Source organism: Stylophora pistillata, chromosome 6 (genome assembly GCF_964205215.1).
Source record: "Stylophora pistillata chromosome 6, jaStyPist1.2, whole genome shotgun sequence".
NCBI classification, from domain to species: Eukaryota; Metazoa; Cnidaria; class Anthozoa; order Scleractinia; family Pocilloporidae; genus Stylophora; species Stylophora pistillata.
Genome location: NC_142524.1, coordinates 12662969 through 12676129, shown reverse-complemented (window position 1 = coordinate 12676129; position 13161 = coordinate 12662969). Strand labels below are relative to the sequence as shown.

At 41.3% G+C, this 13161-nt stretch overlaps 2 protein-coding genes across 2 annotated transcripts; both read right to left on the bottom strand.

The window, feature by feature from the left end:
• Positions 1 to 7673: 7673 nt before the first annotated feature.
• Positions 7674 to 8213, bottom strand: LOC148728300 (uncharacterized). The gene has a single exon (XM_088724940.1). It carries the CDS (start codon positions 8211 to 8213, stop codon positions 7674 to 7676), a length of 540 nt encoding a protein of 179 aa, XP_088581066.1.
• Positions 8214 to 8605: 392 nt separating this feature from the next.
• Positions 8606 to 9064, bottom strand: LOC148728299 (uncharacterized). Its single transcript, XM_088724939.1, has one exon. It carries the CDS (start codon positions 9062 to 9064, stop codon positions 8606 to 8608), a length of 459 nt encoding a protein of 152 aa, XP_088581065.1.
• Between the last annotated feature and the right edge of the window lie 4097 nt (positions 9065 to 13161).

The following is a 13161-nucleotide window of genomic DNA, read 5'->3' as shown; positions in this document are numbered from 1 at the left end:
TTCTATAATCTTTTTCAGAATAAGTCTGTCTGACATTGTTTTCAAGTTCCACCCTTTCAGGGTTTTCAAGCCAGTGATTCACTGGCACAATTCACCAAACGACTTGTAACATGCCTTGGGTTGTTGATCGTGCTCCTCGACAACCGATCGAGCAGGTCTTGGCGTAGGCCTTGCAGACTCGTGACTTTTTCTTGGCATGTTTAATGCAGGGATGGCGCCGAATCGTGGTTTCTCCTTCGTCATTTTCGCCGTTTGAACTGCATTTGAAAATATAGTAAAACACAAGTAAGAAAGATGAAAATTAACCTTCAAGAAAAATTCACAGAGATCGTAAATAAACAAAACCATATGGAAAGCGAGAGGATGTCTTCAATTACTACTGTAAGCTTATATCGCAGCCGTACTTACACATTTCAAAATCTTCTACGTCGAAGTGTTTTTCACAGGTAAACACTTTGTCGTTTCGATCCTTTTTCGAAATTCATGGTCGATCTCACGTGTCTTTTTGATATCACTCAACCAATCATTCTGCCATTTCTTGTGTGCCTCGTCCTTCGCTGTGGGCAAATTCCAAACACCGATTCTTATCGTTCTTCTACAACTCCCACAGCCAAACACAGCGCGGTTATTTCCAGGCATGACGACTAATGAGTAGTGCAGCTATAACACTCATCGAATCGAGATTAATCTAAGCTAAAAATCCGGCGAAATACTGCGTGAGTCTCTGCACATTCACGTCACTCCGATCGCCATGTTGATTTTCCTTGTGCACGGTCATGATCACGTGACTAAGGGAAAACCATAACAAAGACATCGGCCTTTGACGTTTACCGGGTTTCATAACCAGTTCCCTCTACTAACTATGTTTCCAAATAGGTTTCTTTTTAGTCGTGTGTTCGTTTTTGCATCACTGGCGGCGTGCGTTTTGAATGCCGCAATTAAACAGCATTATTGCCCGAAAAGGAAAAAAAAAAGAGAATTTCAAGAAATTTGTTGAAACCGTAAATTGAATTTTCACTGCAGCTAAGGTATTAAAGGTAAACATTTTTTATTTCTTTCAATTTTAGTATTCAAATTTCTTTTTTCCAGTTGTAGAGACCAAGTAAAGCAAATCTCTACTTATCGGAATACATGTACCCAAAAATTTATTGCCGTAAATTAACCTAAAAAGACGATATACAGATACCTCTCAACTGTTTTTTAACATGACCTGGAATGAATTATTTGGTTATAAATGAGACCGCAATGTCGGTGCTTTTTAACAAATAATGTCAGATGGAGATTGAACGATCGGCTTATATCACCGGAGTGGCGCCGTATCGAAGCTGAATAATTTATCACTTTACTCAAACAAAGAGAAGATGAACATATTTTAATCCTTATTAGAAATTACCTACGTCCTCGATGAGGAAGTTAATTGAGGGATGAAGGATGCCCAAGAGATATAAACAAGATAAAGCAGCGAAAATGAGAAGCACCAGTTGAGAATGATTGCCAACAACGTTTCACGACGAGTATGATTATATAAAAACCGATCACCTACTGAAAAGCGAAAAATTGTTCGAGTTTGCGAGGTTAGGGAGGATGATGTTAATTTTCAATAATTAATAAGGAATCTTCTTTGTTTTCATTATTGCACATTCAACAGTCATTTTCGTACATTTATTTTGATGTATTAGAGCTTTTTGGAGAGGTAAAAGTGCGTGGAGGGAACTTAAAAAGCTCGTAACTTTTTGACAGTGTCGGCGAAGAAGTCGCAAAAAGCGACAGAAGAAAGTCAGAACAAAGGAAAAATTAAATGCCCCCGGCCCGTCAAACGATCCTCTTGGGCTTATTGTACTACAAACACAGCTGGCTTTCTTTCCCGGCTCTCAAAATAAACGAGTCATTCTCAATTCTTATAATAAGTAAATATTTTTTCTTTATATCAAATCCTTTAATGTTAGCCTCTAACTAGGCCAATATCAGCCATCTTGACCTCACGCTTGGTCAATCAATCCTGAAAAAGGTCTGTCCTTGGGTTTCACCCACGTGACCAATACCTTAGCAACGGTTACTATCCACCATCTTGGTGTCCCTGGAGCGTAAACAAACCGTATCTAACGAAGAGTTCATGTGAGAAAGAAGGGATGGTTTTATGTATTGTTGTTGGCTGTTCGAGCAAAAGTGGAAAGCATAAAGACTAAGGATTTTTTCGTATAATAATTTAATAATTTTATTATTTCTATGGCGCAAAATTCATTGGATATATGATTTAATGCGCTATACCTAAGATCATTACAAATCAAGGGGAAGAACAGGAGGAACTAGAAGTTGTTGTATGGTTCGAGGCTTGCGGCTGTTATAGATACTCGATTTTTTGGTCGAGCTTTTCTTTGAGCTTCTTAGCCGATGAGAAATCGATGTCTTTAGCCCTCGCATACGGCACTTCATTGACATATGTCGGCAAAATCCATGAGCATTTTACCTGAGTGCAAGCAAGCTTGGGGTGTCACGAAAACTCACACCCCGAAAACTCAGACCTCAGACCCCGAAAACTCAGACCCCTCGAAAATTCAAGAGATAAACTCGACTCATGATCACTCCTGGTAATGCCGCGTGTATTTTGACGCTTTGGGTCTTGATCCAACTGAAGCAGCAAAAACAAGGCCGCAAGTTGCACGTTTCGCAAAATCGTCCGATGGTTGAGCATTACAACATGTTAGAGTGACACAAGACTTCATTTTGCTTAGATTTCCTCCATTTTTCCCGTTAATTTTGAGCTTTCCATTCACAGTTAACTGGATCAAATGCGCTCGCTCCAACACCAAAGTATTAAAATGTGGCGTGATGTGTTGACGAGCCGAAAGGGACATTTGTTTACTTTTTTGTACTTCGTCGCACAGATCCTTGTTGTCGCTCTGTTAAAATTCTTAAATATTTCGCGATAATAATGGATACAAACAGAGACTCGGCCCACCAGTCCCAAAACGAAGACAATTTTGCGACCCTTAGGCTAGAGTTCTTAAATGAGGCAGAAAGAGAAAAACAACGGGAAAGAAGACTCGGCATCAGCGCCGTCACGATTCGCTTCACTGAAGAATAACTCTTGATATTGTTGTCCGTCTTTCGCGTCGGATTTGTTGCATTATTCCACCGGTTATGTTATAAAACAATTGTTTCATGCTTTATGCTATGCACTAACGAATTATGGAGCACTTTGGAAGCTTGGAGAACACTTCGAGGGATCTGAGTTTTCGGTGTCTGAGTTTTCGTGACACCCAGCGAGCTTGCCATGAATTCGAGTAGTTGCTCTAATATAAAATAAAACACTCGCGATATGTGAGCATGACTCAGCCAGTCCAGCTTTGCATCCAAAGCAATGGGCTGACAAAATAGTCCCATTGTTTTCGGAAATGACCCAAATGTTCACAAAAGGATTATTCATATGCTGTGAATGCCAAACTCGTGCTCTCACGACATACTTGCCGGCGATTACTTTGCCTACAACTGAGGTTACAAATCCCGACACCATTTGATTAAACGCCTCTAGACTCTTGAACGCCTTGAACTGCTTCTTGGTGTAGAAGCTGGTCTCAAGAACGAGGTAACTCAGCAAATCCGACACTTCCACAAGAGGCAAGCATTTTGGACTGAACTTCTCGGCTGTCACGCTTGCAGGGTCAACCGCGATGACCGAGATCTTTTGTAAACATCTTTCCTTCCAACTCTCTAAGCTTTCGGCATACTCAGAGAGCACTGGGATACCTTAAGATGAATGCCAGATACTTTTATCGCTTTTTTCTTTCTGGATATTCATGTAGTTGGCGAAATAATACGGCGATAAGAGAGAGGGCTTCACTATAGAAATCGACTAATTATGCATAAATTTGACACCCGAGGGACACCAACATGGCGGATACTAACTTCAGCAAAGCTTGTGACGTCACCTGAAACCCAAGAATAGTACACCAGCGCTCCTCTTCACAAACACCTGCAACTGTTATAATTACTTTATTTCGTATATATGCGACATTTCAGAAATGTTTTGAAAACAACCGTGATGTTATAAAGTAAGCTGTGATCGTAATAAAGTACTTAGGAGCTGCCGTCCGTAAATATCGCCCGGAGGTGTGCGATATAAAAAAATCGAAAATCCCCAAACTTTTCCAGAATATAGGTCTGCATGAAATATTTCTAGAAAAAATACTTTGAGTTCAGCTGCGTTTTTACTTTCTGCAAACGGTGGCAAAATCGATTTTGTGGCTCTCACGTCAGCTTCACGAGGTTTAGACAACCATTATTTGAATGAATGAATGAAAGCCTTTATCTAAAGAGGGTAGCACTTGATAGCCAGAGGTTAATAAACTTGTGGCCCTTACAACGGTGTGGCCTTGAACGTCGCTTGAAAATAAACGAAACAGTAAATGTGACCAAATAGTTTCCTTATGAAAAGAAGACGTATTTACAAACAGTCTGAATTATTCTTTGTTTGATATATTCCGTTGCAATCTAAATTTTTGGGGAGGTTTTGGTTTTTTCCAATATTTCACTTATTTTGGCGGACAGAAAAATGGCAAAATTGAGAGGGTAAAATCGTACCTTGGTGCATGGCATGGGGTTATATCAAGTTGATCCAGCAAAAGAGCAAGGTTTCTTCTTCAAATAACTCCAATAGAATTTTTGGGCTGCTCAAACTACGAAATTTTAGGACTCCAAACAAAAGTGACTCGAAGGTCAAAGCACGCCATTCTTTGTCACGCAATTGGAGGTGAAAAATCAACAATGCGCACGTGCAAAAGATAACAGACCGCTTTGGGCGCGAAATATCGTTACCAATCTGAATGAATTAAAAGTTAACTTTGATCAGAATTTGTCGTTTCTGCTGCTCCGGTTAACCGAGAATTAAAATTTTAGCGGTTATTTTTGAAACAAAACAAGCCAAGATGCAACATCGTCCAGTTCGAAGCAGCCGAGGACAGATACAAACCGTAAAATTTATATGTTTGCCATATTTACACTTTGATTTGAGTATTGTTTATAAATTTGTATCATTTTATCTCTGTATATCGTAAGTGTCCAAGTGATAGTATCAGTTGTTGCGTGCTGAGCGCTTTATGTTTGGTCGTGATTCCCAGACACTTGTACACATGACAGTACTCATCTGCGTAAATATTATTGTAATGATGGCCTGTTAATATCCAGATACGTGCAGATGAACTCAGCAGGTTTCTTTAAAGACCCATTTTACTTACCGTGATGCAACGCGGTCGTTTCGCAGTTTCTGGGACCCAGAAAGTCGCCGTTAGGGTTTTGAGTTTTAGTGGCGGAAAAATCCGTTTCCATCTGAACAGTGTTTTAATATTTTGATCAAAAAATAGGTTCAATAGGTAGATATGGTATCGTGAAGTCTTTTTTGGTGATTTTTGTCTCACAATTCGATCTGTGGTGGAATGATTTCGCATTCGAGTCATGCTACCAAAAAGAAAGACGGGACGGCCGCCACAAAATGAAAAGCGTGTAAAGTTATGGTTGAGACAGTCAGTATACATTTCGTGGCATGAAAGGAAGAATCAGTTGGGGTATGGAAGCAGTACTAATAGCGAGTTTTCTGAAATCCTAATATATCGAGTTTCAATATCGTCGCCGCAATCCACTTCAAATGGTAAGAGGCGAAGGATCGACACAGACGACGAACAGAATCACAAGTCACCAGTTGCAAGTAAGTTCATCTTTGCTCGCCTCTTTGCTCTATTCACATGAAATGTATTTTAATGTCGGAGATCCTCGCAGTGACCCTTAGTTTATATATTACTTTCAGGTCGAAGGCCTCTCTTTGCATCGACCCCAATTATGCAAGGGACTCGCCATGTTGATCGTCACGCAAACAAGTAAGATATTATATTCACGGGTATATTTTCCTGTATTTTTCTCTAGCTGGTTTTTTCTACAGTCTAGCTATAGTTGTCTTGTCTACAGTTTATTTGATACAGAATTACAAATTTGTTTTCGCGGTAGTGATGTCGATGTCACCGGTGTGTCATTCCAAGATGAAGTTGACATGTCTGCCATCTTGGCTGGGTCATCATATCATTCGCTTGTCGCAGTGTCAATAAGCATTTTGCTACATTACCCGGAGATCCTTTTAAAAATTCCACTCTAGTAGAGGCTTCCGACACTACTTACAGCGATGGAGAATTATTTTCCAAGTAAATATTAGAGAAGCTTGAAAATGTTCGTTGGAAGGCGAAAGTCCAGGTGTCGTATGGTGATCAACAAGCCTGCCTTCCAGTTATTGTCACGGCCGGTGATGGTCCAGCACTTATGGGACGAAGTTGGTTATCCGACTCTTTGACGGTCTTTCGTGGCAATCGAGACAGTGCGTCAGCGTTGGCATGATCCTTGGAAGCCCTGTATTCAATGTCATACTGATAGGCGGACAACTGAATAGCCCAACGTTGCAGGCGGGACGCGGCCGGCACCGGAATACCACGTTTCGGACCAAGCAACAAAGTGAGAGGTCTGTGATCCGTAAGCAATGAGAAACGCCTTCCGAATAGGTACTAGTGGAATTTCTTTACGCCAAAAACAATTGCCAGAGCTTCTTTCTCGATCGTAGAATAATTTTTCTCACTTGCCGAGAGACTGCGGGATGCATACGCGATTGGTTTTCCTTCGCGTTCACCTGAGACATGCGACAAGACAGCCCCCAATCCATATGATGAGGCGTCAACAGCCAATCGAACGGGTTTATTCGAGTCATAGTGGGCCAACAACGGTGAACTAAGGAGCAATTCTTTTAACTTCTTGAATGCTACTTGACAGGTTTCCGTCCGGGTCCAGGGTGCGTCGAACATCAACAGGCGATTCAACGGGTGGACAAGAGTTGACATATCGGGAATGAATTTACGATAACAATTCACCAGCCCCAAAAAAGATTTCAGCTCCGCTGCATTCCGTGGCTCTAGAACTTCTTGGATGGCTTGTACCTTACGTGGTGAAGGATGGATTCCATGCCGGTCCACCACGAACGCGAAATACTCCACGGAAGGCTTCAGAAACATACACTTTGACTTTTTCAATTTCACACCCATGCTGTCCAAACGTTTGAGTGTTTTCCAGATTGCGAATATGCTCTTTTTCGTTTGGACCCGTTACGATTAAGTCATCCAGGATACCACCAACTCCATTAAGGCCACTCAATATAGAGTCTATTGTATTGCTGAAAAATAGCTGGACTTGCCGCCACTCCAAACGGTAGACGCGTATAACGGAAAATTCCCAGATGAGTGTTAATCGTGACATACTGCCTGGATTCCTCATCGAACAACACCTGTTGATATGCCGAGGACAGATCTAGTTTAGAGAAACTCTGACCACCATTCAGCTGCGTAAATAATTCTTTCGCCGTAGGCATGGGGTACTCAGGCACATCCAAAGCTGGGTTGATAGTGACCTTATAATCTCCACAGATCCTCACGGTGCCATCCGGTTTTAGGACTGGCACGATAGGCGTAGCCCAATCTCAGAATTCCACCTTCTGTAACACACCGATTCCCTCCAACCTATTACGTTCCTCTGCAATCTTCTCTTTCAAGGCAAAGGGAACCGGTCTGGGTTTAAAGAACTGCGGGGTGACATTTTCCTTGAGCTTGAGATGAGCGGTCATTCCCTTGATAGTGCCCAGACCCCCATCAAACAGTGATGCGTACAATCTTCTCTTTCAAGGCAAAGGGAACCGGTCTGGGTTTAAAGAACTGCGGGGTGACATTTTCCTTGAGCTTGAGATGAGCGGTCATTCCCTTGATAGTGCCCAGACCCCCATCAAACAGTGATGCGTACTTAGAAACCAAACTTTCTACTCTGTCGCACGGCTCAATGGAAATCTGCTTGATCTGCTTCCAGTCAAGTCGAAGAACGGACAACCAATTTCGTCCCATAAGTGCTGGACCATCACCGGCCGTGACAATAACTGGAAGGAAGGCTTGTTGATCACCATACGAAACCTGGACTTTCCCTTCCCCAAGAACTGGAAACTCATGCCCTGAATAACTCTTCAGTCTCACGTCAGTTTGCCGCAAGGACTTCGCTGCCAATACACCCGACCAAACATGGTTCGGAATGATCGTCACAGAAGCACCAGTATCCAGCTCCAAGTCCACTGACTTTCCGTCAATCAGTACTGGCACGATCAATTCGTTACATCTTTTCTGGGAATCGACTACGGTGAACATAAGCCAGGCGGACTTGTCCACTGGTTTTGGGCCATCGTCACCGTTTCTTCAACGCTATGGTCTCCACCGGGTTTCTTTTTCCTCTTCTTCCTACTTTTCTTACTTTCTCCACCCTTGGCTTTAGGTGCACGCTTCTCCGGACACCTAAGTATAATGTGGCCAAAATTCTGGCATCCATGGCACTGTGCTTTACGATGAAAACATTTTTCTGGAGAATGGTTAGTTTTACAACACCTGAAGCACTCGGGAAAAGTTCCCTCGACTTTCTTGACATCGTGGGAGAAACCATGAAATCCTGAGGCTTCCTTTTCCGTTAACTCACTAGTACAGGCTTTCTTCACTGCCGTTTGTAATGTCAGCGTCGCTTCAGCAAGTAACTTGCGTTGAATTGACTATGAACGTAAACCACAAACAAACCGGTCTCGAATGGCTTCCTCGCGATAAAGGCCAAATTTGCAGGTCTCCGCTAACTTTTGTAGCTTTGCGAGGTACTGCCAAATCGTTTCGGACTCTTCCTGTTCGGCTTTGAGGAACTTGTATCTTTCCGCGATAATTATCGGTTTTGGATCCACATGCTGTGCCAGAATCTCCACAATTTCCGCGAAGTTGAATTCCTTCGGTCTCCTCGGCGCTGAAATGGACCTCAACAAAGCATACATCTTACTACCCATTAATGTAAGTATGCTCGGTACACACTTATCTGTCGGTATACTGTTAACTTCAAAGAACATTTCGAGTCGCTTAACATAATGTTTCCAATCGCTTCCCGGCGTAAACTCTTCCATACGCCCTAAACACGATGGATGTACCACGATGCTAGGCTGCAGTGGTTCTCCCGGTGTATCCGCCATCCTCGTCGCCAACTGTTGTGTCTTCACTCGAAAAGCGACTCCAAACTTTTAAGATACGACCTTTAATACACAACGATTAAACTAAAACTGACCAGCAACTTACAACACATGCGGTTAAAAACAGAAATGCTAATAAGTTCATAACAGTTCTGGGTTACGAAACTCCCGCGGGATTTTAAGCAAATTAACATAACAGAAAACTGCTAATTTTGTTTGGATATATCAACAAAGTTGAAATGGTAAATTGGCCACCGTAATGATTACAAAAGCTGACGTTTCGAGCGTTAGCCCTTCGTCGGAGCGAATAGAGGAATTGTGGGTTGGGTGTGCTTTTAAAGGCAGAAAATGGAGCTACGTTATTGGTGGGACCATGGCAACGAGAAAAACATGAATAAATTAGTCTAAATCCCACAGGGATCAACGAACGCTATTCATTCCACTAATTTATTCATGTTTTTCTCGTTGCCATGCTCCCACCAATAACGTAGCTCCATTTTCTGCCTTTAAAAGCACACACAACCCACAATTCCTCTATTCGCTCCGACGAAGGGCTAACGCTCGAAACGTCAGCTTTTGTAATCATTACGGTGGCCAATTTACTATTTCAACTTTGTTGATATATCCAAATTATTTCGTTACTCCCACCGACGCAGCCCCAAACAGTTTCTTTCGAAACTATCAGCCTTTATTCATTTGCTAATTTTTTTGATTTGAAATATCGCATGAGCTGTATTTACAGGTAGATCCACAGGGTCAGGAAACATTATTCTAATTCACCCCCCTTTCCCATCCTAACCTCCCTTATCGTAGGAAGCTCCATCGTGAACAGTAAACTGGGATGTAGGCCATTCAGGGTAGTAAGAAACTTAGTGGCAGCATCAGTATTTGACATTCTTGCAAGAGTATCATCAACGTATCTTCTGTACAAATGAGGCATCAAGCCATCGCTTGTGAGTTTCTCTTCGAGGTGGCACATGAAGACGTTCGCCATTAGAGGGCCAAGGGGGGAGCCCATAGCTACTCCATCCGTTTGCTCATAGCTAATCTTGTAGGTTTAGTCGGACACCAATTTTTCAGCCAATACAACGGCTCCAAACCTGACCTTTACGGTCGCTACATCGACGACTGTATCGGCGCCACCTCCTCTACCAGAGAGGAGCTGACTCAATTCATAACCGCAGTCAATTCTTTTCACCCGGCTCTGAAATATACCTGGGAAATTTGTGACAATTCTTTATCCTTTTTAGACATCAAAGTTTCAATTGAAGCCAACGGCTTATGCACTAGTGTGTATTACAAACCTACAGACTCGCATAATTACTTGTTGTATTCGTCTTCGCATCCATCTCACGTTAAGAATTCCATTCCTTTTTCTCAGTTTCTAAGACTTCGTCGTTTATGTAGTGATGACTCTGATTTCCACAAATCAGAGTCAATGTGCCATTTTTTCGATAGACGTGGTTACCCTGATTCTGTCGTTCAAGCGGTTTACCCCCGCCCCCAACTTATTGATCGACATTCAGCACTGAAAACGTCACAAAAGGAAGATTCCGACCGCATTCCATTCACTCTCACGTTTCACCCTTATAACCACTCAGTTAAATCCATCATTCTTAAAAACTTTAAATTACTTCAAAACGATCCAGAGACAAGCACTATCTTTTCGCAGCCTCCGCTCATTTCATTCAAACGCGACAAAAATATAGGCAACTTTTTGGTCAGAAGTTCTTTTCAGACTAATTACCAATCAGGCACTTTTAAATGCGCTCGTGCACGATGCAAAACGTGTCCTTTCATTCACAACACTGAGAAAATATCGGGACCGAAACGATCCATTAAGATCACTGATCACTTCACGTGCACTTCTGCCAATGTAATCTATTGCAAAGCTTGCACTTATTGCAAAAATATTTACATCGGTGAAACAGGCAGAAGACTAGGTGACCGATTCCGAGAACACCTTCTCGACGTGGAGAGGAATGACAAGGCCACATCGAAACCAGTCGCTAGACATTTTAAATGACCTAACCATTCTAAGCAACACATGGCAATCTGCGGTCTTTCCTTACACTTAGGTAGCACGGAAAGCCGGAAAACTCTTGAACAAAAGCTCATCTTTCAAACCGGCAGTCTAAATCCCACAGGTACCAACGAACGCTTTTCATTCCACTAATTTATTCGTGTTTTTCTCGTTGTCATGTTCCCACCAATCACGTAGCCCCTTTTTCTGCCTTTAAAAGCACACACAACCCACAATTCCCCTATTCGCTCCGACGAAGGGCTAACGTTCGAAACGTCAGCTTTCATAATCGTAACGATGGCCAATTTACCATTTCAACTTTTTTGATATATTCAAATTGTTTCGTTAACCCCACCGACGCAGCCCCAAACAGTTTCTTTAGAAACTATCAGCCTTTATCATAAGGAAAGCTTTTTCTAGCGCAGTAATTTTGATAAGGCAGTAAAGTGAATCATGATTAATTTCAACCCTGTTTGCACGTGTTTGGGATCGCCAAATTGTGCCTAAGTTGAAAACGGCTTCCATCGTTTTTCTCAGGAATTAACAGATATTTAAAGGAAAAAGCTACATGGCATTCATATACTTACTAAAGGCTATCTATATGCAAAAGACGAGTGAATTTGATTTTTTTCAGCTTTGTTGAAGATTTGCGATTTTGTTTGATTCTTGCCGGGATCTGCTCTTAAAATATAAAATGCTTAATTATTTTCAGATATTTCTATATTCTATTTGAGACCCGAAAACTTCCAAATCATCCAACCCTTATGCAAGGACAGATCTTCGGTTAAACTCACGTAAAGGTGTGACGTCGAAGTAAATTGGAGAAACCAATAGATTGTAAATAAAAACAAAGAAAAAGCTGTAGTTCAATGAAAATCGTCATTCCGAGAGTATGTTTAAAGTCAAACCCTACATTTTAGAAAAACAAAGTTTTTAGCCTTTAATGAATCTATCAATCTGCTCAGACGGAGTATATTGAATATTAGACCCGTCTGGTTTTCAATTTACTTACTGCACCAGCCTCGCGTTGGTAATCAAACGACAGTTTTATTTAACTGAAGGCACGTTATAAAATCATGATTTAGATGTCAGCGTGAAGTCCCACATACAAAAACATAAACTTTTTCAGTTAACTCTTTTTTCACCTGTTTTGTCGTAGAAAGTTGCCTAAACAACATGGATATGTATGATACGAAGTCATGGGAAGTAAAACATTTTCAAACGAGGCAAATGTGGCATAAACAAACGTCTGAGTTTTTCAAATTTAGAGTTAGATGTAAAAACGAATAGGTGCTGCACTATTTCTTCCTAAACAATTCATTTCGTGCATGATTTCTTCAGTGTAAAATCCAGCCATCGAAGGAAAATTCACAATACTTTAGGAATAAGTGTGACTTGTGTGAAAGACTGGAGACAATTCAGCTCAATATCCTCTTTGGAAGTTTTGACAATGAGAGTCTCACTGTAGAGAAATAATGCGTGCACTTGGCGGTGTTTCAGTAAAATCATTTTACTTGTTCTCCGAAATGAGACTCACCCCTTGCATTTTATGCTCCCTGGTCCTACCTGTAGGACTAAGCGCAAGCAAGAGTTTGTCACGCATAAGTACACCTAGTGGCTTGTATAATTATGCGTTTTAGTATTATTGGATTTATTGTATTATATTTTAGTATTATATGTTTTGTAAGTAGCTCTGTAATTCAGCCATTTTGTATATTGCTGCAATGAGTCTTAATAAACAGTCTTTAAAATTCTTTAGGCAAACTGAGAGACAAGCTTTCAAACAAACATTTCTTCGTTTGATTTGTTGGTTTGGTGAGCTGCAGCTTTCTGCTTATTGTTGAAGTCCAACAGAAAACGAACATTTTTCTTTACTGTTTATTAGGTTTGCCTTGACTGAACGCTAACACGCCAACTTTAGAATGCTTTTATTTAAATTACTAAGAGATCTACACTTATAGATACGGCCATCCAAAAGGGAATTATCTCAGCTTACCTTTTCTTTCCTCTTTTGACTTTCCGATGTTTATTCCGCTCTTCAACAGCAGTGTCTCTATAGCTGAGATCAGTGAGTTGC

What these genes read in the sequence shown, in the direction of transcription:
- LOC148728300 (XM_088724940.1), bottom strand. Translation starts at nt 8,213, where the DNA reads ATGTTCACCGTAGTCGATTCCCAGAAAAGATGTAACGAATTGATCGTG.
- LOC148728299 (XM_088724939.1), bottom strand. Translation starts at nt 9,064, where the DNA reads ATGGCGGATACACCGGGAGAACCACTGCAGCCTAGCATCGTGGTACAT.